Source organism: Trichoplusia ni, chromosome 21, assembly GCF_003590095.1.
Source record: "Trichoplusia ni isolate ovarian cell line Hi5 chromosome 21, tn1, whole genome shotgun sequence".
NCBI lineage: Eukaryota > Metazoa > Arthropoda > Insecta > Lepidoptera > Noctuidae > Trichoplusia > Trichoplusia ni.
The window spans coordinates 6,505,448-6,532,673 of NC_039498.1; the positions used below are offsets into that span (position 1 = coordinate 6,505,448).

Consider the following 27,226-nt stretch of genomic DNA (forward strand, 5'->3'; position numbering starts at 1 on the left):
TTTTGAGTGAAAAATAATACTGAATTTACACGTGGAAATTCGGTTCAGAAATAAATATGCATAAGCTACAGTTTTCGCGAGAAACGAGATAAATGTAGGACAAATGAATTTGCATTTCTTTAATGAAATACTTCAGTTGACCAAGCCTTGATATCAAATACTTGATCTGACTTAGTAAAATTACAACGAGTAATTATTTATCTTAATTAGAAAACGTTTAAATTACTTTGAAACGAGGGTAGTTAAATTTTATTTATATAAAACCTTGAAGACCTAAATCCTAATGTTTTTAATATTACGTGAAGAGCATCTACAATTTTTCAGCCTGACAAATTTGTATTCAAATCAGTTCCTATTCATTTTATATCATAAAGATAATATCTCATCATTAATTGTTTCGCTATTCATGCAATCCATGCAACGCGCGTGTCGGTACATAGGTTCTCGTCAGCGCCGCGCAGGGCGCAGATCGATCGATTTACGAGGTCAAGAAACGTGTCGCATCACGAATGAATATAACTATTGACAGATTGCATAGCTCTTGGGTTGGGAAAGCGGAAATCGGGAAAATAGGAAATTTATGACGTAATTTAGTTTGGTGTTTTAGTTTCATTGCTGTTGTTGCGTTTTATAGTAAAAAAATGTTAGAATGAAGTAATTTTTGTATATTGATGAGTTAATCCTTGAAGTGAAATATTCAAAAGAGTTTCCTTCTTAAATAAATTCATGTCTCTCTTAGAAAGTGGCTGAACTGATTTTGATGAAACAAGCCCAATCGTCAATGCCAAGTTGGTAAACCGGATCAAGATAAACATTGTCAGTGAATGATAGACATAAGAACAAAACAGACATTTGAAAGACTTATCACCTCTCTTCCTCCAAGGAAGAGGCAAAACCACTGAAGTGACAAATAAAACTTAGTTAAAAATGGATGGATAAAAAAATCTCTTTTACGAGCTAATAATTAATTTTGAATTAAGTAATTTATGTAAAGCATGTAAAAGATTACTTGACTGTATTAATTATGATGTGAAATCGTTAAAGCGTTCTAATTTATATTTTAATCGACTACAAAATATTACTATTTCTGATTGTCAAATCGAATGTCAGCCGACAACACTATTGAAATCACTAGTTGTCGTTGCGAGAATCGTTGCGAAGCGTTTGCTGCGACTGCGTCTAAGTTTGATTGCGAATTTCCTGTATTTCTCGCAGCCATACGCGAAATATTAAAGTTAAAAATAATAATTATATAGTTATTATATAAATGGCAGACAAAAAAGGTATTTATACAGTTGATTTAATATTTTCTTTGTTCTTTTATTATATTACGTTTTGACATGTGTAACGTCACGGCAGGGCCTTGAAATACTAGTTTTCGCTAATAAAACAATGATTTAATCCCCGGACGTTAAGTTAATACGTCTAACAGGGGTTATTTCGCGTTAGATCAGATGAAAGAATATTATCAAAGTGTGGCGCGGTAGATCGATACTTGCGATATAAATTCAAGATGGTTGCCACCCCTAAGATTTGCAAGGCGGTATTTTCATGTTCTAATTATAGGTCCATTCATCTCTAGAACTGAATCATAAGCCCCCAATTCTCTACCGGCCGCTTGCTGAAACCATTATCCAGCTTTTGATCAAATATCATAGCGGATTAATGAACATATGGGCTGTAATTCTGATTAGAAAAATACGGTAGTTATTCATTCACTTATTATCATACCCGAAGCTGTAATGATTAAATCTTTTATTTCGAGAAGTAGGTCATTGTATTATACAACGGAATCTTAATAGGGTACTTGAATATTTTAGCACACCAATATATAATTTAAATGTGCGATTATTAATGCAGAAATCACGCATTTGTTGCATTCAAGAATGATTTAAATATTAAATCATGAATCAATCATCGATTTCGTATACCATTTACGTGATTAAATGCATAAATACATTATTTCGCAATCATTACATAAATTTAATATTGAATTTACTTTAATATCTGTTATACCCTTGAATTAAATTGAATAAATCCTCCATGATTGTAGTTCAAGCGTTGTATGTATGTTTGTTTACAAAAGAATATAACTGATGTCTTAAAACTACCTAAACATTTCTCATCTGCGGAACATGTGAAAACATGTCACTCTAATGTCCATATTGTCCATGTTATGTTAACCCCATTATCAAATATAAGTATACAACCTTGGTGGCGTTACAAATGTCAGAATGAGCATCCAAATATATAATAAGCTTCATAGTTTCATTATGTTTTCAAATATACAAATTTTATGTATATTTCAAAGACACGGACTGTATGGATAATACATGTGTCAAAAAAAAACATAAAACTTGAGGCCATAGAGAAAATAAGGCTGGCTGCACACTGAGTCAAATTGTCTATTAAATAGGTACCCATAGGTCATACTTTGAGTTATTGGTGACCAATCTTGAAGAAAACTGAGAAATATCTTGCTTGTTGGTGACTTGAAAAATACAGAATCAAAATTGGTTTTCATCAAATCAATCAAAATTATTTAATGATTAAATTTATGTACATTGTATTCTGAGATACTGACACATTTTTATTTAAACAAAAATGTATCTAATTGGCTATAAATTTTGCTCATCAAAGAAATAAAAACTTAGACAATCCCGTCACCAGTACGTAAGGTATTTTTCTCTGACCAAAGACATATTGACTCTTGCGTGGCTTATAAGACATGATGATAATACAAAGTTACCTACACCCTCCCGTCCCAGACGCCACCCCCACCTCTACAGGAGCCGCGAGTCCGCCAGCGCAGTCTCCGCGCTGCAGCCAACTAATCGCTATCATGTAATGAAATCATATAGAATTTTTCTTTCTTTATTTTTCTTTTTTTTTGGAACATAGTAAAAGAGAGACAAATATATGATATGTGCGTATCGGCGTGTGGACGATCGTATGTGTTATTGATTCGATTGTAACCCATTTTGGTTAGGTTGCTGTAATATAATTAATATAATAATTTTTAATGAACTTGTATGAATTTTCTCTGCATTTTCATCAACTTGTATGATGATACAAGTTAACGAAAAAATATTTTATCAAAAAATCAAAATTAAAGAAATAGGTCTTCACTATAAATAGGTCACTCCTGAGTGATATGGATTTCTTTTGCAACAATATAAAAAAAATATCTAAGTTGTTCAATATAATTGACTAAAAAGTACACAGACTGCACTTTGAACACATGATGTTTTCTAATAGTAGAATTATCATTTGACTTAATTGATTTTGACTATTCTGACCTTTTTTCGGATTTAGACTATCAATTTTCATTATAATCTTAGTTCTGCAAATTTTATGAAAGCTTAAAACCAACCTAATTTTTCTTAATGTTTTATCTGAGACAAAAATTACAGCAGCCTAGTCAATATTATGTTTTTGATACAGATCATCAAGTATTTATGTTTGACAATATCCTCCCTTTTCGCAGTTTTTTCTAGAAAACCCTTGCTTATGAATATCACATATCCGCATGGACGATGACATGAAGCTAAATGGTTGGCTGTACAGTAGATATCTTTGGCTTGATCATATTTGTATGTAGTCCTGGATATGTGGTAAAAGAAAAAAAACATATTTGCTTGATGGTTTTTAGTTAACATGTCTTAAAAAAATAAGTTGTCCTAAGTCACTGAGAATCCATCTCATATTTTTTTTAATTCCTCATAACGATGGACTCTTTTCCTTTATAAATGTGTCATAGCTATTGTTTTTTGTTTTTTTATTTATTTTCGACATTTAGTTCACAGCTTATTTTTTTTAACACTAATTTTAAGTTGTGATTATTACTGGTGTTAATTGGGTGTTTTGTGATTTTGATTCAAAATTTAATTTATTAGAAATTAACCAGTAATGATTATTGCTAGTTCAGTGCACTTAACGAAACATTGGGGCAATTTTTTTGTACTATTTTTTAAATTATTTCATTTTAATTAAAAAAATACAAATTAAATCAATATTTTGCCTCATTGTTTATTAAGCTTCCCTATTATTATAAAACTTTATAAATAGGGATGACTTGTGTTTGTTTTATTTTCGTTTTTTTCTTATAGATTAAGCTAACTTTTTAGTAATAATGTTTAATGTAAATAAATGACGGTAAAATAAAAACCAGAATAATAAAATACTTCGTCATTTATTTATTTTGTTCTAGATTCTTGATTTATTTCAGGGTCTAGTTACAATGGCACAAAAAAGCTAGCTATTTTTGTTACTGACCAAGTGATGCAACTTTTACTTGAAACTGTAAATTATCATATCAAATAATTGAAAAGGTAAAAGTCGCATCCATAATTGTTAAGATTGTGTGTTTATTACTAACCCGATTAAATAAAATGCAAAATAGGAAAAAAAACTAATTCAATCCAATTTTTAGTAAAATATTTTTGGTTTTCCTTAACATTAACATCCTATTTAGCAATTTATCTCAATGCCTACAAATGTATTTTTGTAGACATTTCTATGTAAGGTGATGGTGAAATTGGTATTAATTGAATAATAAAAAAAAATTGAATACCTCATTGAAAGAAAAAATATCCAATTAATGCCAATTTTTCTAGTTGTATGTTTAAATTACACAGATATGTTTAACAATCGTTTTAGATTTAGTATCTATCCGATACGTGGTCTAAAATTTGACGTTTAATCCTTGCCGATAATTCTTATTATTATATTTTAGATATTCAAGGATTCTATGTCAAAATAAAATCAATATGTTAACAGGAATGACACATTGTTAGTGCGTGTGTGTATAGAAATAAGTGTTTATGGAATATAGCACCAAGAAACAAACAAAAAAGTTTTTTTTAAATTTTTGGTTGAAAAAAAATTGCCAAGTTTATGTTTTTTGTGGTATTTGGTGCTATGTTTCTATCTGATATTGCCTTTAACATCTCAACCGGCTGTTACAGGCAATAATGCATGCAATAAGCTTATTGAAGGACAGGGAAATATGCCGAACGCGGCGTTAGAAAGAACACTAAACACGAACTTAATCTAATTATGAACACCATTTAACAGGAACCACATATTTTTATAATTTTTTTCTTTCCTAAAATATATTTTTGGTCTTTTCTTATCGGTTCGAGTCTTTTCAGGGATCCGGAGATTCTGAAATTTTGTTAATTGTTAATTCACAGCCGTTTAAAATACGTTTCCGTTTCCTGTTATATCATGAGATATAGCGGGAATCTGCTTGTTGCAATATAATAATAAATTAAGCTTACCTTACAAGTATTTTGTGTCTACCTTATTGAAAAGTTTGTGGGTTAAACGGCATCCTTTTCGGTAGTGGTGTTTTAGTTATTAATGTTTAGGTGAGGGACTACCAGGTTTTTTTGAGGTCATTTTTAATAAAAAAAAAAAGAATTTTGCTGTTTTTTAGCAGCGGTTTTTTTTGTCAGGCATGTGTGAAACGTTTTGTTTGTCGCTTGTGACGTAGTTATTCGTTTGATGTTTAGTGTTTTTAATCTAGTTTTTTTCTGTTATTTTTTTTTGTATTTTGTCGTGTATGTTGTTGCATGTGTAGGTTAAGTTTTAGTATTTTTTTTGTGTTGTCACTGCATGCTTCTGTGTCCTTCAACGCACTGATATCATAGCTCATTTTAGTTTGTTTTTTCTTTGCTTTTCCTGCATCAATATGCTTTTTAGATAAACAGCAAAATTACTTTAAAGAAAATTTAATATGAATCAACAAAAAATCTTGGTACACTGTTGAATAGTTAGTTAATGAATAGAATATAAATATATTTTTTTATTTCAAGGAATGTTCACATCATGTATACACGTTGGTCGTTTTGCGATCGTTTCTATGACTCTGAACTTTGTAAAAAAAAAGAATTAATAAAAAAAAACAATGAAGTACCAAATGAATCACCCTCGAAGTTCATAGTTGTAATATAAATAAATATTGTACTTTTTAAAAAGGTTCCTTATTGTGTGATGATTGTTTTGTTATTTAAGAATTTTCTTAATGAAAATACGTTTGGATGGTCACACTAGCTTATCTGCACAAGGCTTGAAATGAATACACTGATTATATGGATATTCCTATATTTTAGAAAAAAGAAAAACAAAATAGTCGTGTCTTTTACTTAAATGATGGTCACATTATCATTTTCAAGTTGAGTTGTGCTACAATCTTCATATAATCAGTCCGGCTAGGGTGACCATTAAAAATAAGGAATGCATTGTAAATAACTAATTTGGTAGGCCTTCAACACTCACATATAATGTTGAAACAATAACTCCGCCTACCAAATTTACTGTATTTTTTATTTCGGTTCGAAAGTTTAAATATTTTTTTCGTAAAATATTCACGTTTCGATCCGAAGTGTTGTCGCCACGCTGACGGGGTTTTCAAGGACGTCCCGTTTTTGAAGATCTCTGTTATGTGGTTACGCGTTGTATGGGCATCGCTTGTCGTTAACATTGGCGTATGTGAATAATTGCGAGGGTGAAATATGAAATAAAAAACAGTAAAGTAAATAATCATGGCAGATTTTTTTTCAGTCTAAATATTGTCTAAAAAAAAATTAAAAGCAATCAAATTGTTTCACCCACGTTCTTGTCATACTAAAAACATTGCTATAGTTGAAACAAAAACTCATTTTTGCATTCCTACGTAGATATGTAAAAACGAGAAATTTCTTTATTTTCCACACTTGTAAAACTACAGTTTTTAAATGTTTTTGAAATCTGTCAATCTGACAGCGTTATGACAGCTATAGCAGTGTTGCCAGGTATGATACCACCGCTGCGTCAAGCGTGAATGCTCGGGCTTGGGTTGAGGCGCGCATCGCGCGATACTCGCGTGCGATATTCTGAGCATCACCACATCACTATTTATTGGAAACTTTCAGATTATTTGGGTAGTTTGATAGTAAATATTATATTGCCTTCTCATATGGAGTTCGGTTATAAATCAATAAGCAGGATATAAGACGTTTTCAGAATTTTAAATTTAAAGATAAACAATTGATTTCTCAGCTGAAAAGGAAGAAACCAAAAAAAACATCCTCAAAGGGTATAAGCACGAAACCTACTTACTTTATTTTATCTGATATTGGGGCTTACTAGTAAAAATATAAAGAGAACCCACATAAGATCACATTTGCTGCAAATTCTTTTAAAAACCACTTGAACCCGAAATAAGTTGCGTGACCCAGTTTACTACTTAAAGGATTATGATACAATTAAAAATTTTCGTCAGATATCTCGAGTTTTCATGCAACATTTTTATTAACAATTCTAGAACAGATATTGACCTTAACCTTTCGTAAACATACGTAAGACAATGGATATTATACAACTAATTATAGACATGTGAGGGGTTACAACTCTTTTGTTATAAATATACAGTGAAACAAAATAACCTCCACCTTTTGAAAAGATAACAATTATGTCTTTACCTTCGTCTTCACAAGCAAAAAAATCGAAACAAATTGAAATCCGAGCAGCTATCAACTGTCAATCATAACCGTTAAATTTAAATATTGAGCTACCCGACATCAAAATTATTGTACACTAGTGATGTGCCCTCAGAGTGTTGCGCGCGACGTTGTCTAGTGTTGTGCACTATTAGAACGATCGAGTTGTTGCAGTTACACCGCCGCTGGGCGCTTACCCCCAGCCCCAGCCGCCGCAGGGCCCGTTCCTGCCGGCGCCGCCTCATCAGGCTGCGCCCCAATATGGAGGTACGTGTAGTGTAGTTACTAAGTACCATGGCACTTACTATTAGTTTCTTAGGTCTTGCAGTCTAGGTATATTTTGTGAGGATGATTCTTTATTAAATGATGCAATGGTTTTTAGTTTAAGTCACGCGTATTTTATTAATCTAAATTGCCTGACTAGTTTCGGACCCACCGGAGTCTTTAAATGATTTTACGCGGGGTCGGGGCCGCGAGTTAGGGTCTACGGTTGGCTCCGAAGCTAGTCAAGTAATCCCGATAAAAACTATAAATACGCGTGAGTAAACCGTTGCATAATTTAAAAGTTTTTCAGTATTTTAGCAACCTGCTACATCTTAAGAATCTTGTAGTTGTGGAAGCAAGATGTCGCGATACACAAAGTAAAACGCTGTCTCGCTCCCACGATAATAATTATATTAGTAACTGTAATGGTTAGAAAGGCGGTTTTTGCTTAGCTGCGAGTACCTAAGATACAGAGATAAGTTTTGAATAGCTCTTGTCTAGTTTTCGATTTTAGTTTTAATAAAAGATATACAAAGAGTGTATTCGGTGAGTTCCGTGAAAAACAGCAGACCTTCCTTAATTGTTTACTTGAGTTTTTTCAAACATTAATCAGAGTTTTTTTTATACAATTTTCATGTTAGATTTCTACTAAGTTCTTTTAATTTTATATCACTTCTCAAGGAAATTATGTTCATACATCTTCTTCCCAACATCAATCTAGGTTTCACAAGCATGGCTGTTTAACAAAAAATACTCCTACCTATACAATATTATGTCAACAGATCATTATCATATGACCCCTCAATATGTAACTCGTGACGTCACAGTGGCCGGTGGCTCCCCCTACGGCGTCACGTTCGGGGGCGCCGGCGCGGGCGCGGGCGGTGTGTACGCTCCGCCGCCGTATGAACAGCTGCAACACCACCAGGCCATCCCGGCCTTGAGCCAGCAGTTACCGGTGAGATATACTGTGTTTGTTTAGCTCTGAGTGTTTGTAGGCCCTGAGTAGCAGTTCCGGGATGAATTAAAGACAACCCTCCCAGTGGACGAGGAGGTTTAGAATACATTTTGTGTTGGATTCTTGAATGAACCGATATTGTTCATCCTTTTTTAATTGAACGTGAAATAGTTCATCAATTTTGGTCAGTCGTTTTTAATTTGAAGTCGGTTCTATTGTTTTGTTTGTAAGCATAAATGTTATTTGTCTAAAAATACCTCAGACAAATGCTAGGGTGTGGTTTCGTCGATTATTTTATGCACCGTTTCCAGCAAGTGATAATTACTATACGCACATGAATTCAAAGAATTCCGGGATCTGGTACACAACACAACAAGCCCATCACTGCTAATAAATTACATTATAAGAGAGCTAGGTAGAAAAACCAAAAGAAAAAGTAGCAAGCGTCGCTTAACCTCGATCAACACATTTATAATTTGTTGTTGTACTGACAACAGAAATACTTCATCTATGAAAACTTCAACTGCCTACCCGAAAAAGTTCTTGACAGAAAACCATTAAATGTGTCATACATTTTTGAACACATGTAATTTGTATTCATAGTAAACTCGTCCTTGAGACAAGCTGTACACACAAAAAAAATGTAAACTTAATATTCATTCATGAATACAAATATAGGTCATTAAAAACATGTGCCAACAATAACAGCATTCTTGCATCTGTTACTTAATAAATAAGAGGAACCAGCCCACACACCTTATTATCCACATGTGTCGCCTACACTAAGATTTACTACGATTCTAAAATAGAATGCAGTGGGTAGTTGCATATTTTGTTAATTCTGTAACTGCAAAACCAAGACAACTGCATAAGTGGATCGATCACAGCTTAAGTACGATTGTCGCGGTTGGTCTGTAAATGTTTGACCATCTTTGTCATAACGAGTTCCTCCGTGTTTCGGAAGGCACGCTAAATTTTAGGTCCCGGACTCCCGGCTGTTATTCATGCATCTTTGACAGTCGTTACAGGTAGTCAGAAGCTAGATATTTGACAACCTGTCGTAACTAAGGGCTATCGTGTTGCCCAGGTAACTGAGTTGAAGAGATCAGATAGGAGCTCCTTGTAAAACAGTGGTACTTAGCTGAATCCGATTAGATTGGAATCCGAATGATGAATTGCCCATAATTCTTTATCTCAACATGGCAAAGGCTTTGAGAATGACTGCCAACTTAGCCTCGCTGACAGCATTGTCGGTAGCGTTGTATAATCATCGCATATGTCAATACACTCGACAGTTGGGTCGTAGTTAATACTTCACACCCGCATGTATTCACATTCTAACCTATTTCGTTTTCTCCAGATGTACAGCCCAGCAGCGGCCATGTACGCGGCCGCGGCCGGCTACCCGGGATACATCGGCTACCCAGTGCAGTACTACCCGTACTATCCGACAGCCGTGCAGCCCTCCATCCAGCCCCTGCGGCCTACTATCATGCTACCCGTATGTATTACTTCAATACTATCGTGTCAGAAGCCAAAAAGACGAAATAGGTAGATTTTTTTGGCATTTTGAGAAGCTTACAGGTTTAAAGGTTAGTATGTACGTCTTTTAAGTTAGATACTGTTACATAGATACATTCGGCAAAATAGAAGAAACATTAATTGTAAACATAAAGCAGGAATATAGGAAAAACGACAACATTGTGCTCATGTTATGAAGTAGGGACCGGATAATCGCTTTTTACGCTTTTTTAATACTGCTTATAACAGAGAATCATGGAAAGATTTGGGGACAGGCTTTTGCCCAGAAGTGAGACACAGTAGGTTACATAAAAAAAATACCTACATTGTAAGGTCAAACAAGTAGACAGCCCTCTGGTTCCAATATCTTTTCACTGTATATGGTTCAAACTTAACGCCGTTTATAGTTTCCAAGGCATCTTTTCTTACACACATTGAGCCTTAAAGCTCTCTGGGACAGCAATCTGAGATGACCGTAGAAAGATCAGTCGCACAACCCACATTTTTACGCTCTTTCTGAAAGACTGAAGCTATGATATTTTAATACTTAAACGCACACACTATTCCAAATGTCTGTACGTGCCTTACAACGATCTCGAGACCTTTGACGTGGTAGTCTTGCTGTCGTACTTAACTGTATAATTGACCTATGTATGTATGCCTGACCAGAACGGTTTCGAGGCGGGCGGTCGTTTCGAGGGCCTGGCGCAGACGCTGCTGCCGCCCGCGCCGCCCGGCGTGCCGCCCTCGCCCGCGCACCTCGCCGCCATACAGCCGCACCAAGTGCTGTGAGTACCCTACACAACTCACACGTAGCTCATACAACACTAACTACAACACTGTAAGGTAGTAGTTATGGAAATATCAAGTAGCCGAGTGGTTCAGACCCACTGTGCGCGACGTATCGCGGGTTCGATTCCCGCGTGCGACAAGCATTTGTGATCCACGAATGCTTGTTCTGAGTCTGGGTGTCTTTTTGCATGGAAATTCCTTACTGCGGGAATCGCTTTTTTTAATGAATTAATTTAATGCAAAATTTACTTTTAACATTTATTTCAATTAACAAATCGATAGAATATTAAAAGCCTTTATTTGATAAGCTAACCTTATTAATAAAGTTAAAATATAAAGGGAATGTTACCTTTCATTACATGTTACATTCCCTTAATTTCTACACTCAAACTAGCCAGCTAATAACTTTGAAACATCTCTTGATCTCTATCTCTAGTCTTGATGTAATTCATTAGAAACTTTACGTAACTGCCGCCTTCGCTGAATGCTTTTTGCATTCAAGATGGGTCTGGCAAACACTGTTTTATATTTTTAACCGACTTTAGAAAGGAGGAGGTTTTACTGGATGAACCAATTTTTTTTTGAAGTCAGATGTATGTTTTTGGTGCATAACTAATACTATTGTAACTTTGTTGCAAAGCAACTACAATAAAATAATTTTCAAAAACAAAATATCAATATGCATAAACAATATTTCAGGTGGCGTTAAATAAATCATCGCTCCCAAATCCGACGTTGGACATCGCACGCCAGCAGTACGTTTGATGCCTTACACCTTAGAGTATGAATATGTATTCATTCTCGAATGAATATTCATGAATACACTATTCAGTCTGTAAAGAATATTCAAGCTGACACCTTTTCTAGAATGAATATTCATTCTATAATGTATATTCGTTCATGAATTACCTATGTATTCATTCTGTTAGGAGTATTCTTGAATATTATTCATTCTGGATGAAATTATTCGTACTCTAAGCTTCGTCATAGCGACTAATTAATTGGTAGGCGACCGATAGTCATTTAGTTGACTTCAATATTTATATATAAGTTATTTTAAGCAAATATTATAAACTCAAAAGTATTACTTAAGTTTTGTTGAAAAATTCTCCTTTTTTACGCTTGCAACTAAAATATAAGTAGTATATATTTAATTGTGATAGAAATTTAAACTGTTGAATCTCATTTTCGTATACATAGCCATGTTAATTAGACTTAGTATCAAGCAAGCAATGTATATCATATATATCCGGTTTTAATCGGTCGTCTAGCCCAATATCCGCTGTGATTAAAACACCGTGTTACGCGGTAGACCTCTCTGTACGATCCGTACATTATTTTTCCAATAAAAAAAGTATTTTAACTAATATTTATTCGTAAACACTTAATATATGAATCTTTATACAAGTGCATGTATGTATGTATTTGTTTTTATATATATTTTTGTTGCTAGGATACAAATATAACATAAATATAATTAAAAATTTCTAAAATCGGGCGGTATTATCTAACAAACGCGACGGGACAGCGAAATTAAAGCTAAAACGCTGTCAAAATATAATCTAAAATTGCGAAGTCGTTGCTTTTGCTATTTACATAATACCACTACGACTTTAAAAGCCAAAAGTTAATTTATCAACAATATTTTGACAAACTACGTAAATTACAGCCGCGTCTTAGTAATATGATAGTTTAGTGTCGAAGCGAGACACATGATCTACATCTCTCTTTCACACCTGTAATATTATATTTCAATATCTTAACAACAAAAATAATATAAATCTACAAAATTATTTAAATTGAACATTGTCTGAATATATTTCTCAACATTTCTTTCATATTGCAAGAAAGTGATAACAATAACTTCAGGCATTGTTTGTTTGAACTTTTTGTAGCAAAAGTGATCTAAAGATGCTTAAAGATGCTTGTATCTAAAGATTATAAGGCTCTTTGTACATGTGGCAATGCTAGTATCCGTTTCACGTCGACTTTATTGTCCGCTGCGTGTAATGCGAGCTTTAATGAGTGTGTATTGCTATAGTTGTGACACTTAAGCTGGGAGTAGTAAGTCTTGCGTTGGTACGTGTATAAATAACTTTATTTCCTTACAAACATCTTTCAAATTAACATGGATGACTTTTTAACGTACTGTGATTTATATAGTGGGTTTTCTCAGTTGATATTAATTGTCCTGCTGGTGTTATGTGTATTACTTGCCTTAAATGTCCCACTGCTGGGCAAAGGCTTCGACTTGTTTCTTAATAATGAGTTGTCAGTTCTAATGGACGAATTTAGGTTTATTACGTCATCTCTGCCTCACATCTAGTCTTGTATAGAGAACCAAATATGATAAACATTACATTTGCAAAAAATATTCAGGCTAGGGATATCATTCTAGCCCTCACCCAACTATGTTGGGGTCGGCTTCCAGTCTAACCTAAGTACCAGTAAGTTAGCTAAGTACCAGTGCTTTACTTGGTCAACACGATACCCCTTAGTAAGACTGGTTGTCAGACTTTCTACATTCGAAATACAACAAACAATTGTCCTTGTATCCTTCAATTAATATATAAGTTTTATGTTATAATACCAGCTCCGAAAAGTCCCTCTCCAATAACATAAATCTTTTCCCCTTACAGAGTTTATCACTATATATTTTACTCGCGTGAGAAAGTCTCCCAAACATATAATATATCTAATATATATGTCAGTGCATGTCACTTCGTCGGTGTATTAGCCCGTTATATCACTGTGATGTACGCGCGTTCGTTTTGCTCGCCGCTTTAGGGAAAACGCCTTTATTGAGCATGCAATAAGGTCTAAAATCACTTATGATAAGGAGATTGCCTTTCCATCAACATAGAATACGAAAGAGGATTGAAATTTCAAATGTTTGTGTCTAAAAGGTCCTAAACCCGTTGTTGAGTTATAAACAACACTGGATTAACTATGTAAGGTTTAAAATCCTTTGTGAATTGACGAAATTGAAAGAACAATCAATGTTATTGTGACGGAATTTTACGTTAATATCGATTGGAACTGTTTAGGTGGTTTTTTTTTAGGAAGTTGTGGTGACGATTAAGTATTAACATGCTCTCTAATTTTATCAAGTTTTGAAATTCTAGATTTTTTTTTGACCGATATATCTAAAAATTTATTTAAAATTACATCAACTGTAACCAAAGATTTTCTACTTCAGATTGAATTTGAACTAATAAGCAAGGAAATATGTGCTCTTTAACATAAAAGTATCGAATTTAGTCGTCTATGAAATGTTTCCCAGTAAGTAAGTACCAGTAAACAAATAAAAACACATTTTCATAGAAAAATCTTCCTTTAATATCAAAAAAGTTAAAGAAAAGTGTGTTTTTCCTTGACAGCGGTGAACAATACAATCGCATGTTATACAGCTACCGGCTGTAACAATATAGTATTAATGCCGGTCCTCGCCGGACAACATAAGTAAGACTTAGAGTAGACGCGTCGGCGGCCATCTTGAAAAGAAGGACTGTGACGTCATTAGCCAGTAAACATGGCACGTGGCCTATGAAATGTATTGACTTCGAACATCTTTTGATAGTCAAATGTATCTTAAATATCGGAATTTAATGTAAAAGTTTTAAATAAATCAAATGTTTGAAATATATCAAAAAACTTTGGCCAAGAAATTCCTCAAAACGTAGGAAAATCGCACAAAATTACCAAAAAAAAATCGTAAAACAGCCGTCGACGCAGTTAGTTATAAAAATAAATAAAAAAATATAAAGTGGTTGTGCGTGACGCGAGTGAGAGGCGAGTGTGTGAGCGAGACAGATATACTTCTGTTGGTCTGTTTTGGGCGTGAAGGGTACGTATGAAAATATCAAAGAGTGTGTTTGACATTGCCTAGTAGGACTGATGGCGTAAGATATAATGGTAAGGGAAATTAGACCTTAAAGTCATCACTTAAGAGCCATTATAGAAAGTGATACTCCTTATTGAAATTCACGTAAATCGAAATATTACGTCTTATATTATAGTATTGTTATGTAAGGTCCCTACTCACGCCCGTACGTGCAGCGCAATGATTTATTTAGGATGGCAATGCCGGTAACTATATGCCCGTCTATGATGGCAACACTTGATAAAAATATATTTGTAATGTAATGGCAACACTTAAAACAATGACTTGATAAATGCCATAAAAATCTCGTAAACTGACAAAAAAAGTGCTGCCATACCAAACAAAAAGGTTGTATTTCATTTAGACGTATGCGTTTAAAAGACGGGCAATTTAAAAATGAATCTCATAGACAAGCCTTGAATGGCAATAACTCGAATTAATTCTATATTAAAAACTAAAAGTCTAATAATTATATTAATAGCTAAAGATACAAAAAATCTCATCATATCGTGTTTCTAAGTACTTTTTTACACAAGGCAACATAAGCCCGAAACCTCTAAGATGTGTTATATTCGTACGGAGACCAAAATACTTACCTATAGTCGTCTACAATAACCTTGTGTACAAAAGTCCTTAAATAAAAAACTAAAAATAGAAAATACAGAATTCAGTGATTATTTTCTAGAAAATAATACATTGAACTTCGTCCTCGTATTCTCTAATGCTATTTTATATGATAATACTCTTAAAATAAACAACCGTCTATAAAATATATTGACAGTGCACTCGCGATACGTCTACAACTTTAAACAACGTATTTTGATACTTATTGATATGAAATAAAGCTTATATTGCTCTAAAAAGCATTTAAATTTGACTGATTATGGATAAAAATCCATTCGATTATAAAAAGCAAAGGAATATAGGCTCTGTTTCATCTAAATAAGTCTTAATTTACATCGCATTAACCTTCAGATAATTATTTTCGGGATTATATCCCTGTAACTTGAAAAGATTAAAGAAAGTAAATTAGGCGGCTTTAAGAAGTTCAATTTTATTGCGCAATTATTGTGCAACAAAAAAATAAGAGAAAAACGACTTCAGTATTAACTCCATAAGGTCCATAATTGCACAATATTAATTGTGCAATAAAATTGAATGACAAAGGTCCGCCTCACTGACTGTACAGTCAAAAACTAAATAACTTCAAGTATAATAAGTTTTTAATTCATAGGCAACTATGGTTTTATTAATTGTTTTGGGTGATACCGACCACAAGAACTTACATTCTTGCCAGATTGTTTGTCTGTTTTGTTAGCATACTTACGCATAGACCAAGTGCAATTAACCATTGGTACATTTGTAAAGCCGTTAAAAAGAAAAACAGCAATAAAATTTGAAATTTCGACACAAGGTCCTCCTCCTATGCAAAAGCAACGCACAGCAAAGCATCCTTACTTATCTAAGGTAACTTTGCTAAGTCTTATATTCTAACAGCAGTCATTTTTAAACGCCACTTGTCGTTGTAACCGTTCTTGAATACGCCTACTCAAAATACGTACGAAACATCACAATTATCGAATAGAAGCAAACAGACAATGAATTGAATTGAATTAATGTGAGCCAGTTGGTCGTCTTGCCCAAAACAATGTTACGGGGCGTGGTAGATTCTCTTTATATTAGATGTATTGTTATACAAAATATAACGAAAATACACGGTTCTCTATTAAATTACTTTTTCCGTGGAAATGAGCAAGATTTTCTCGAAGATTTACTTCAATAATTGTAAGTTACAATATGTCTTTGAGCTCGCTGGAGTCTTTATTCTATATCTGACTCCCTGCCCTTCTATCTAAGTCATGTTTCTATAATCGTTAACGTTAAAAGATACAGCTAAAATGTCAAGAAATTACATCATATACATCACGTGACTTGATCCTCTCATCTTTGTACATTCAAGAGCTTCCTATTGACGTTCATGATTCGAGAATTGTCATATGAAATAATCGGGTTGGTTTTACAAGAAATCTTGTTCCTACTACACAAAGTTTGATCTACCGATCATTTTGTATAGGAAAACCAATTTTATTTGGATTTTTTCATGATATAACGGTTTTGCTCACGCATATGTATCGGGTTCGCCCGACCTAGTTTCAAACTCAACTGAAGTCCTTAATCATGAGCTTGTATGTCAGAAAATCAAAGTTTTTCCAACATATTATGTATATCTAAAAAAACTTGTTCAATTCCACTCAAGAGTCATTAATTTGACTGAGTATTTTCGTTACAAATTGTGTATCATGCCTTTTTTGATAATATTGCATTTTTTTTGTTGATGAAATCATGTTATACGGTTTAGTTGTAAATCGTTTTGATTTGAGTGTTATTTGAATGGATTTTGCGGATTTATTAATGATTGTAACATTTTAACCTTTTTTTATTAAATGCCAACTGTGGTAAAGCCATTATAAAGTGTTCACTTGATCAATGTTTGTATCGGATCTCTCGCTCACACTCAAGTGTTAGGGTTATCTAGGGTTATCTGTTATGAAAAATTTGTTAGTAATTGATGGCATTTAATTAAGAGCGTGGACCAATTTAAATGTTCATATTGGCTTTACTATAAGTTTTATTTTTCACTTTGACTAACTTTCAGCATAATAAATTGTAAACATTTTTTTAAATAACAAGCATTCCTTTTAAAAATGAAATTGAATTCAATTACAAATTAAAGCCTACATAAAAATGCATTTATTTTATATGTACGATTAGATAAATATGAACTACTTTTAAAATCAAAACATTAAAAAAAATTGCCTTTTAATATGCGCAATCATTAAAAAATCCGCAAATACGGTACCTACAGTAATCTGTGGTACAAAGTTCCCAATGCAAGGGACCACAATGTACGTTGAAATTTATTTTTGTTTACAAAACCCCAAAGAGGAAATTCTCACTTTTTTATAATTGAAAGCATCTTATTACATCAATCTTAGGCCAGTCACGTTTCTAAGTATCAACGCTGATTTATAATCTCAAATGTATGGAAAAACGGAATAAAGAAACGTAACAAAATCTTGGCGAAAATTGACTATAATATTCCACCCAGTGTCCATGTATGATCTATTCAAATTGATGAAGAAATTCGCTGATTATTATGCTTCCTGTAGCGAAGTCGTCTTGTCCTTAAACAACCCCTTGAGTGCTTATCTTTGCCCAGTTTGCATTCGCCATTCAGCAGATGTGAAAATGTCTTAACTGCTTTAACAACCAAACTTAGTCACTATGGCCATAAGTAGGCCTTTTACGAATTTCACTAAAAGTGTTCTGTTTAAACTGTGCAGACTTCAAAGTGTCATAATCCATACATTTGAGATACATTAGTCATCGTTCACTCCCTAGAAATGTCATTTGTCTGGTCAAAAGAAAACGTGTCGCAAACTATTGTCATATTAATTTTGTTATGTTTTTTACTGAATAATAATTTGCGGATACATTTTTCTATAGAGATTGAATTTTTGTCTTTTTGAATGAATTTTGTATTATTTGTTAAATTGTATTCGGGTTTATACGTATATTTGTAAACTTTGAATATTCGTTGAATGTTTATAAACATCGTTATGGTTGAACAATGTTTCTACCTGCTACCAGACCTTAGAGTTGTCTTTTCGCGGTTGAAGAAGTGAAACAGCGCGCTACATAGCATGGTCAAGCGTCTCTATTCCACACGTGATAGTCTATAAGACGTGGTGGCAGGTTATAAACATAATTTTACAATAACACACAAAAATACATACAAATTTGATAACAATTCAACTCTGTCAGCGATGCTTTGAAACATTTCTTATAACTGTTTACTCGAATATCATTTGAACCATTGTAGTATTTAGAAATGTTTTCTTAAGGGAAATTAAATTGTGCTGTCATATTGTCATTGTAATCGCTCGGAAATATGACTATTTTTAATAAATAAAGTTATCTCAACTAAGATTTCGAGTTGCAATGATGATATGATTAAGCTAAGGCGCTGAGTACATGAGGCAACGCGAGTATCCGATAACCGTCAACTTTAAACTCCGCTGCGAGTGTTACAAAACTCTATGCTTGTATGTCCGTCGTTAAATATCGGAGATTTTTGTCGCGTCATGTACGAAAGCCCTAAGATTGACTAGTAACGAGTTATAAGACTAAACTAATACGAAACTTTGTCGTGAATATACAGGTTCTAATTAGTCGAATGAATCGACTATTAGTGTGTAGATTTTATCTTAACGACGTTCTGTCGAATATTCCCTATGAAGTTTCTTATCCGCAGTAATTTTTTAAATCCGTTTCTATCTGAACTAAATATGTGAAACAGTGGCGCTTATTCTTTTATTCACGAATTTATTATAAAGTTAAGAAGTTTTTCGGTAATAAAGTCCGTTAGAAGTAACATTTTTACCAGTCAAGCTGTTGATCAAATGTATGGGAGTGACATGTCAAAGTCATGTGACTTATAGAAATGTCATTGCCATACAAAATGACTGAATAATATCTCTTCTGCTTTGTTATCTATGAGGACTAATATAAAAATGTAAAATATGAAAGTAATTCTTGCCTCAATAAGACACGAGTCTGTATTCATTAACGAAAATATGAAGGTAGTTCAGTTCAAACTTGTCTACCAATCTTGTCTAATTTACTATATGTGAGAATGACAACAATAGTTTACTTCTACTGTGTGTAAAAGAACAGGCGCCACTGTCGACTTTGCGATTAAAAGTCGCTGCAACTTGTCGGGTACATAAGTAAGTGAAAGTGGGTTTTGCTCAAAGTGTGGATCTAGACTTGCGAGTCACGTGCAATATATAGCATAATTATTATTTTGTTTCCAATAAAACTTATTAAAAATCTATTTGGTTTTGTTTCATCAACATCAGCCTTGAATAACCCACAGCTGGACAAAAGTTTGTCTATTCTCATCCCTCTAGTCCTTAGCATCATAGCCACGGATGAGCAGACTCCGCTGCTTGATCGTCAGTTTGTTACCAGGCTGCATCTTATGCAGTCATAGTCGAAATAAATTGGATTTGTGTTTATGGCAGGCATGGTAGCTGTTACAAAAAAATACATTTAAAAAAAAAAGAATGGCATCGCTTACTGGCCCAGTGATAGAATCTAATTTTATTGTAACAAGTATAAACAAGGTGGGGCCTACAGATTCAACAATTGGATCGACGTCTGCTAAGCTTGGTACTATGAGTACTAGACAAATAATAAATGTATTTATATATTTCAGATATAGGTACATATTTATTTAAAACCAGCTTTTCGCCCGCGTCGAGCTCGGTTATATCGCGTTTCCAAGAGAACTCTTCAAAAGTCCGGGGTAAAAACTAAAGTGTGTTCTTTCTCAAGGTATTTCTGTACCAATTTCATTAAAATCAGTTCAGTGGTTTAGACGTGACAGCGTAACAGAACAATTCTGCTATTTACAATAGCCGATTAATGAATGACAATTACATTTCGATTATACTTAGCACTTTTCCTACACAATAACTTGAAATTCAGTACGGAACGGTACACACAAGGTCAAAACAATTAACTTCCTATTATTGTGTTGGCAAAATTCTTAAGAGAATGGGAATAATTTCAGATTTTAATCCAATTGCCATTCATTCATCAGCCATTGTAAATAGCAAAATTTATCCCTGGGCCCTGTCTATTTCAATTAGTCTAGTGCACTCTGCCTAATGGCAAGAGTGTTTGTTGACTATTTTCTCAATTTAAAATCAAAGGGGGAAATAGTTTTCATTTCGATAAGGAGTGTTGCTGCTTGTTTTTGAAAAAGTGGAATAATTTCTCCCAAAGATCAATAAGTAAGGCACAATTTATATGTTCATAAATACAAGTTAGTGTTCCGTGCGCGCCTCAAAGACACATGTCTTGTATTTATATTCTATGGAGCCAATTATAGCTGCTACCAAACCCGCGGGATTGTCCGAAAGGGCAAAGTAAGGAAAAGTCTAACACTTCCTTCCGCTCAACTGAAAGTGAATGGATTCCTTTATAATTTCCCATCCGAAAAACAAAGGTGTGATAATGTTCTTCTTCACCTTTGTCATAAAATGTTCATAAGAAATGTAAGTAAAACAACAACAAACTAACAACAATACCATTTATTTGGTTATACAGATTTTTACATATAGCAACAATAATAGGATAGTTTTACTAATTTTGTATCACATTATAAGTGATCAAAAAGTGAACAGTATATTGCTTCTAAACACTAAAATTTTCGAAACACTAGTTTATATTATACATAAATATATAGCATATAACTCAAAATATATATTTATGGAAGACCATTTTGGAAGACAACGAAATTATATTTTATATTATATAATGTTGACATTGAAAATATATTTTCCTTAATTTTAAACACTGATTATTTATTTATTAGTTACATTAATTGGAAGCACTGCGATTGTTGTTACACACAGCTAAAAGTAAACTAACCTACTTTGCTAGCGCACTGCCATCTGTTGTCTAGTAGTGGAATCAATATCTAAAGGTTGTTTGCAATTTCGTTTTATTCTAAGATTCACGCACTACATATTTACACTTAGTTCTTTATAATTTGACAGACAGTTTCTTTTCGATTTTGAAATTAAAATAACTTATGATTTCTGCTATTAAATTCTAGGAAAAATAATGTTTCTAGTAAAATAAGTTTAACTTACTAAGACACTCACAAACATCGATCTATGCTAACATCTTTAACCCACCCTCGCATTAATATTAAGAGATTTTTCATCCCTTCCCTATTCTACAGTTTCTATTGTCATCGCCACTTTGTTTTCTCATATATGTACATCCTTATCTTATATCTAACCTTAGTCTAGAAAATAATATAAATAAGTTATGTAGTAAATATAATTATAATAAATGTGCCAAGATTTTGAAAGAACGTAAGAATACATAGAATTTATTTTTATAATAAATTACAGACAGAATTAACAAATTGACAGACTCAACTCAAATACATATATTATTTACTTATTTATAATCCTATCTTAAAATCTAAACACCGAAACAGATCTAACACTGAGAGAATGTGTTATGTGAATAATTAATTATTGCAACCATACACATGAAATCATTCGCTTACAACTATTTTAACAGCGCCATCTACTGTCAATGTTTTCAAACTTTAGTTCAAATCTACTCGACACTAGATGGTTCTGTATGACCACAATTTTAAAATTAAAATGTCTCCAAGACGTGCCTACGGCAATATATAATATATATAAATAAATATTTTTATTTTAATAAGCACCGAAAAGCTGTAACTACACTGCGCTCCACAACATATAAAAATTTAACAATACTCTTTAATTGGCAAAATGGGAGATATGTCCTGTATATAACGTGATTTTGATTTAATACATATATATTATCTTAAATCTAACTTACACTTAATATAAAGTGAACGATATACATCATTTATAAAGCCAAACATTTCTATATATTCATATATATTTATATATTTTTTATAATATATATTCGTAAATAGATAATCGTAGAAATATTTTCTTGAACAACGATATATGTTAATAAAATATAATAGATATATATTCTTTTATCGTTCACTATAAACAAAGAACGCGTCAATTCCTAAACCTATGCTAAAAACTTAAAAAAACACAGTTCAATTAAAGCTTGAGAATAAATCATAAATCAACTTTTTGATAAATTTTGAAAAACAAATCCGTTGCACATTAAATTAATATAACATGGCTATTCCTCTAAGATATTAATAAAAATAAGTTATAATATAAAGAAAAAATAGATTTATATCTAGTTTAATATATTTTATACATAAATAGACATTTATTCTTATTACTAGACGTATAACCAACACATACATTTCTCACACACAAACACACATTCACACACACACAGAAACATTCAGCTCAAAATTTTGCACGATCACATAAATAAAAGACATTTAGTACGCACAGACAAACAGACAAATTGAGCTTCGAATAACACTTACTTAGGCCTATCTGAAAATATATTTTCATTGTCAATATATTTTTTAATGATATATATTTAAATATATAAATAGAATGCACAACATTCGATAAATATTAATATATTTATATATCATGAAGAGACGGTTTATAGTTCTTTTTATAATATACATATAGATATAGTTATATATTTTACGTTTTGGGAAAACAGTGGACCATTTAGAGGAAGGTATAAACATTAAATATTTTTTGGAACGAAGTCACTACTTTAACCAGATAATTCTAAAAGATTATTTATTTGGTTATGTTCAAACACATCAAGACAATTCGAGAAAAAGCGGGGCTGATTGAATATTTGACTATTATTTTTATGAGTTTTTTACAAAATAACTAGTGTCGTTGTTCCTTTTTTACTAAAAATACTAATATTTTGACATCTATCAAGATTCATATTTCGCTAATAATATTAATATACTTAATCGAATGACCAAGACACATTCGGCTAATGTAAAAATTCATTCAAAAATCAATACTCATAGTTCCCAAGTACAACGTAAATACTGAACTTCAACATTTCAATTTCGCTACTCGCTAATAGATGGCGGTAGTGAAGCATTTAGTCTAGTGAATAATGAGTGAATATTCTATCCTCCCCACGCGCACCTAATTCTCTATGCGTTTTTTACAGCAGTTTACATCTATTTAAATGATTTACTAGAACATTCGGTACATGTATATAACGTAATATTTTAAATACATCGATCGATAACGGCGAAGAAACCTTACAACAGTGAAACCAACTCTGTAGTTTTTGTAATATTCGACAGATTTATTAACTGGACAGTCATAGCCATATCCATGATAATTTCATAGATTATCGGCAAAAAGTTGTCATAAGATAACAAGAAAATTCTTCACCGTTAAATCATTTTGTTGTAATTTACTCCACAATGATGTCGTGGCCAAGGCGGTCCATTTCGGAGAGAAGGAAGTCGACATCCTTCTCTGTAACGGCGGCTGAGGATATGATGCTGCGGAAGAAGTTGGGGCGGCGGTCGTCAGGCTGGTAGCCCACCATCAGGGTGCCGGCTTGCATCATCTTGCCCTTGAGCTTGGCGCACACCTGGAATAGTTACGCTATTAGATACTAGATGGCGCTGTTAGCCGGGAAGTTCAAGGTGCACTTGTGGATTTATTTTTCACAATTATTAAGGTATTTAGTATGCTTTAATTAAAGTATCCTTTTGAAATGCATTGAAAGCTCTCCTGTTAATTATCACGGTTAATTAGAAATTAATGTAATTCACTATCACATGCTACTTACATATTTATAATTAACTTATTAAGTGCCGTTCTTAAATGTTAGTCAGCGTAAGTTAAATACTTCATCAAATATAAATAACAATACACACTCCTCAATTCTTTCAAAAAACCTTAACGCTCAAACCCCATACCTTGCCAAGCTTGATCTCCTTGTTGGCATCATGCGGGACTCCCCTCAGCTGACGCGGCAGGTACCAGAAGGACACGTTCACCATCTCAGGCTCCAGGATCAGGTGGAAGCGGTCCGGCTGTTCCTTGATGCGACGCACCATGTACTCTGACAACTCCATCAAGCGGTCCATGTGACGCTCGAAGCCAGAAGTACCCTGAGAGTTGGAGTATTTTATGAAGAATACTATAGAAAGGATCTATATTTTGTGTGTTGCCTGCTCTTTTGGTGTAGTGGTTAGTGGTAGTGACTGTTGTACTGGGAGGTCGTGGGCTCGATTTCCAGGTCAAGTGTTTTGTTTGTGTGTTGTGTTGAAGTAATTTCACTATATTATGTATGTGTTTAGAAATGTATAAGTGTGTTTATCAGTACTAGATGGCGTTATGTGACAGTTGTGAATATATATATGTATTATATGGTTTAGGAGATTCTGAGTTAATATTCCAATTCAAGACAAATATTTGTCTGATATGAGCACGATCATTTGTTCTGTATCTGGTTGTAATTTAGCTATAATATTTATTAAAGATCTGACATGTAATAGATTTCACAAACAATATCTACTCACTGAAATCAAATGTTCAATTCAAACGAAAATCAACATGTTTATTTGTCAATCTCCAATAAACTCCACTTATTTCATATCTTACCTTGCCACGCCATTGCAGCCACAGTTTGAAGATGTCATTATGACGTCCACACTGGATGACCTTGTCTCCGGTGTCGTACTTGGGGTCGTAGATCTTGTCAGTCATGAAGAGGTATTCAGCAGACATGGCGTTGCAGTTCAGTAGGATACCCTGGACAAACAAATTGGTCGTTAGTAATGATATGAGTAAAGAAGTAGTTAAAAAAACGACTCTAAGGAATTTCGCAGAGGGTTCACAAATATTCAAGTTACAGAGACACTTAAATTAAATTGGTAGTGGACACGAAGTGCATGTTCGATCCCAATGTAGGCAAACACCCAATGTGGTTAAATTATTCTAAGACACTTCTGATAACTGGTAAAAGATGATCGCGAGAAAACCTGGATCCAAAATATTGGATTCCAGCAATAAGCTAGCGTGGTGGTCAATGCTAAAACCTGCCTAGTAGTATATAGACTGTAGTATATAGACTGCTATAATTATTGTAATTAAAAGGTAAAAAACGATTAAAGGTCGTTTATCTATACTAATATATAAAGCTGAAGAGTTTGTTTGTTTGTTTGAACGAGCTAATCTGAGGAACTACTGGTCCAAATTGAAAAAATATTTTTGTGTTGAATAGACCATGCATCGAGGAAGGATTTAGGCTATATACCATCGCGCTGCGACTAATAGAAGCGAAGTTACAATGGAAAATGTGAAAAAATCAGGGCAGGTATAAATCATAACTTATATCTTCTACCCACGGGGACGAAGTCGCGGGCAACAGCTAGTTAAGAATAATTCTCGAAAGAATTAAAGTAAGTAAATAAAATCAACCCTTTGTCTATCTAATAGATGCTTGTATGCAAAATCGCGTTTTCAAATGTGTTACAGTTTTTAATAATCTACGAAACTACTACGTGTTTCTAAAGAAACCCTATTATAATTATTGTTTTAAATTTTCTCTCATTAGTTACAATACTTAACTCATTCGATTTCAAGAGTCGTATGACGTCAAAACCCTCTTAAGAAATATAGCGCCATATACTCAACAAAATAAAAACAAACAATAATTTTCATACATAACTATACCACTTAGGCATAAATACAATATTAACTAACAAAATTAGACTTTCAAAATAAAATAAAGATCGTCAAATAACAGACACCGCTTTCAAATACAAAACCGTATTTCATTTTCAAATCTGTGCCAACTCAGACCATAGAGTTTACACAGCGTTATGTAAATGCTTATCTGTCGCGCACAGATGTTTGTCCCTGATTTATATGCTAAGCATATTGTCAGAGACAACCCCAGTTACAATATATTGTGGGTTTAAGAAGGGTTGTTTATAAAATACGTTTTCATACTTGAACAGAAAATTGTTGATCATCGTTTCGTTATTAATAATTGAAAAACTGTCTTTACAGAAAATAAAGTCGATGTCGGGATAACGGTTCATTATTATTTTTAAAGAACGGAGAGATACGATTTTGATAAGAATCTCCACCGTTTTCAAAGACGCTAAAATAGCGGAAAAAGTTTCGATTTATTTTCTAAGAATCCGATAAACCAATACAATATAGTAATGTATTTCTTTATATTTGCGTTTCTTTAATCCGGTTTAATCCAAAACTCAATATTTTTGTTTCAATAAAGTTGAAAGAATAAACGACTCCAATATTACTGAATCTGCCAAGCGATTTACAACCTTAATGCGATGCAATAAGCACAAGAAATTTGTCACGGAGCGAGTGTTTGACGTCACCACAATATGCTTCATGATATATTCTTGTGGACCCCGCCTACACTTGGTAGGGATGGGATAGTGTAGATGTCGATATAATAACGTAGATTAAATCGTTTCGATGTTTTTCTCTTTCGTAAAGTTATCAGTAAATAAAAAAATAAAAAATATTTCTAGGATCCAATTCATAAAATTTAATGAATAATGTCCGTGAATGTTACAAATTCGATTACAAAAATGCGAATTCAATAAAAACCAGTTGTTTTAAGATGAATTGCTTTTTCAAAACGCCTATCTACAAAAATATTGTGGCAGGTGCAATTTTGGCTTAACGACACAGTATTTAGGATGCGTATCACAGGAAGCTGGAGACCTTGAGGTCTCCTAAATTTGTCGTATTGCTCCTACCACCTTTTTTTTTTTTGTTTAGGCGG

The 27,226-nt window shown here is 33.2% G+C and overlaps 2 protein-coding genes across 6 annotated transcripts in view; one reads left to right on the forward strand and one right to left on the reverse strand.

Moving 5' to 3' along the window:
* The first annotated feature begins 1,116 nt into the window (after positions 1-1,116).
* Positions 1,117-16,489, forward strand: LOC113504079 (DAZ-associated protein 2-like). Of its 2 annotated transcripts, none has more exons than XM_026886177.1 (6): positions 1,117-1,283; positions 7,659-7,751; positions 8,531-8,706; positions 10,067-10,207; positions 10,897-11,015; positions 11,719-16,489. In XM_026886177.1, the coding sequence occupies exons 1-6, from the start codon at positions 1,268-1,270 to the stop codon at positions 11,726-11,728; spliced, it is 555 nt and encodes a 184-aa protein (XP_026741978.1). In that variant the 5' UTR covers positions 1,117-1,267; the 3' UTR covers positions 11,729-16,489. The 2 variants fall into 2 exon arrangements, with proteins under 2 accessions (XP_026741978.1, XP_026741979.1); XM_026886178.1 differs by having other exon boundaries at positions 8,576-8,706.
* A 6,581-nt stretch (positions 16,490-23,070) lies between these two features.
* Positions 23,071-27,226, reverse strand: part of LOC113504126 (glutamate decarboxylase-like) — a 51,737-nt gene continuing 47,581 nt past the window's right edge. For all 4 annotated transcript variants that reach the window (XM_026886267.1, XM_026886268.1, XM_026886265.1 and 1 more), the window contains 3 exons: positions 25,063-25,212; positions 24,375-24,569; positions 23,071-24,043 (listed from right to left, as the gene is read on the reverse strand). In XM_026886267.1, coding sequence (XP_026742068.1) covers positions 23,861-24,043; positions 24,375-24,569; positions 25,063-25,212 — 528 coding nt within the window. In that variant the 3' untranslated portion in view covers positions 23,071-23,860. The remainder of the gene's footprint in view (positions 24,044-24,374; positions 24,570-25,062; positions 25,213-27,226) is intronic.

Bases quoted from the DNA above. Each gene is read 5' to 3' on its own strand.
- LOC113504079 (XM_026886177.1), top strand. The intron at 7,752-8,530 runs GTACGTGTAGTG...TTATGTCAACAG, and splicing joins GGCTGCGCCCCAATATGGAG to ATCATTATCATATGACCCCT. The intron at 10,208-10,896 runs GTATGTATTACT...ATGCCTGACCAG, and splicing joins GGCCTACTATCATGCTACCC to AACGGTTTCGAGGCGGGCGG.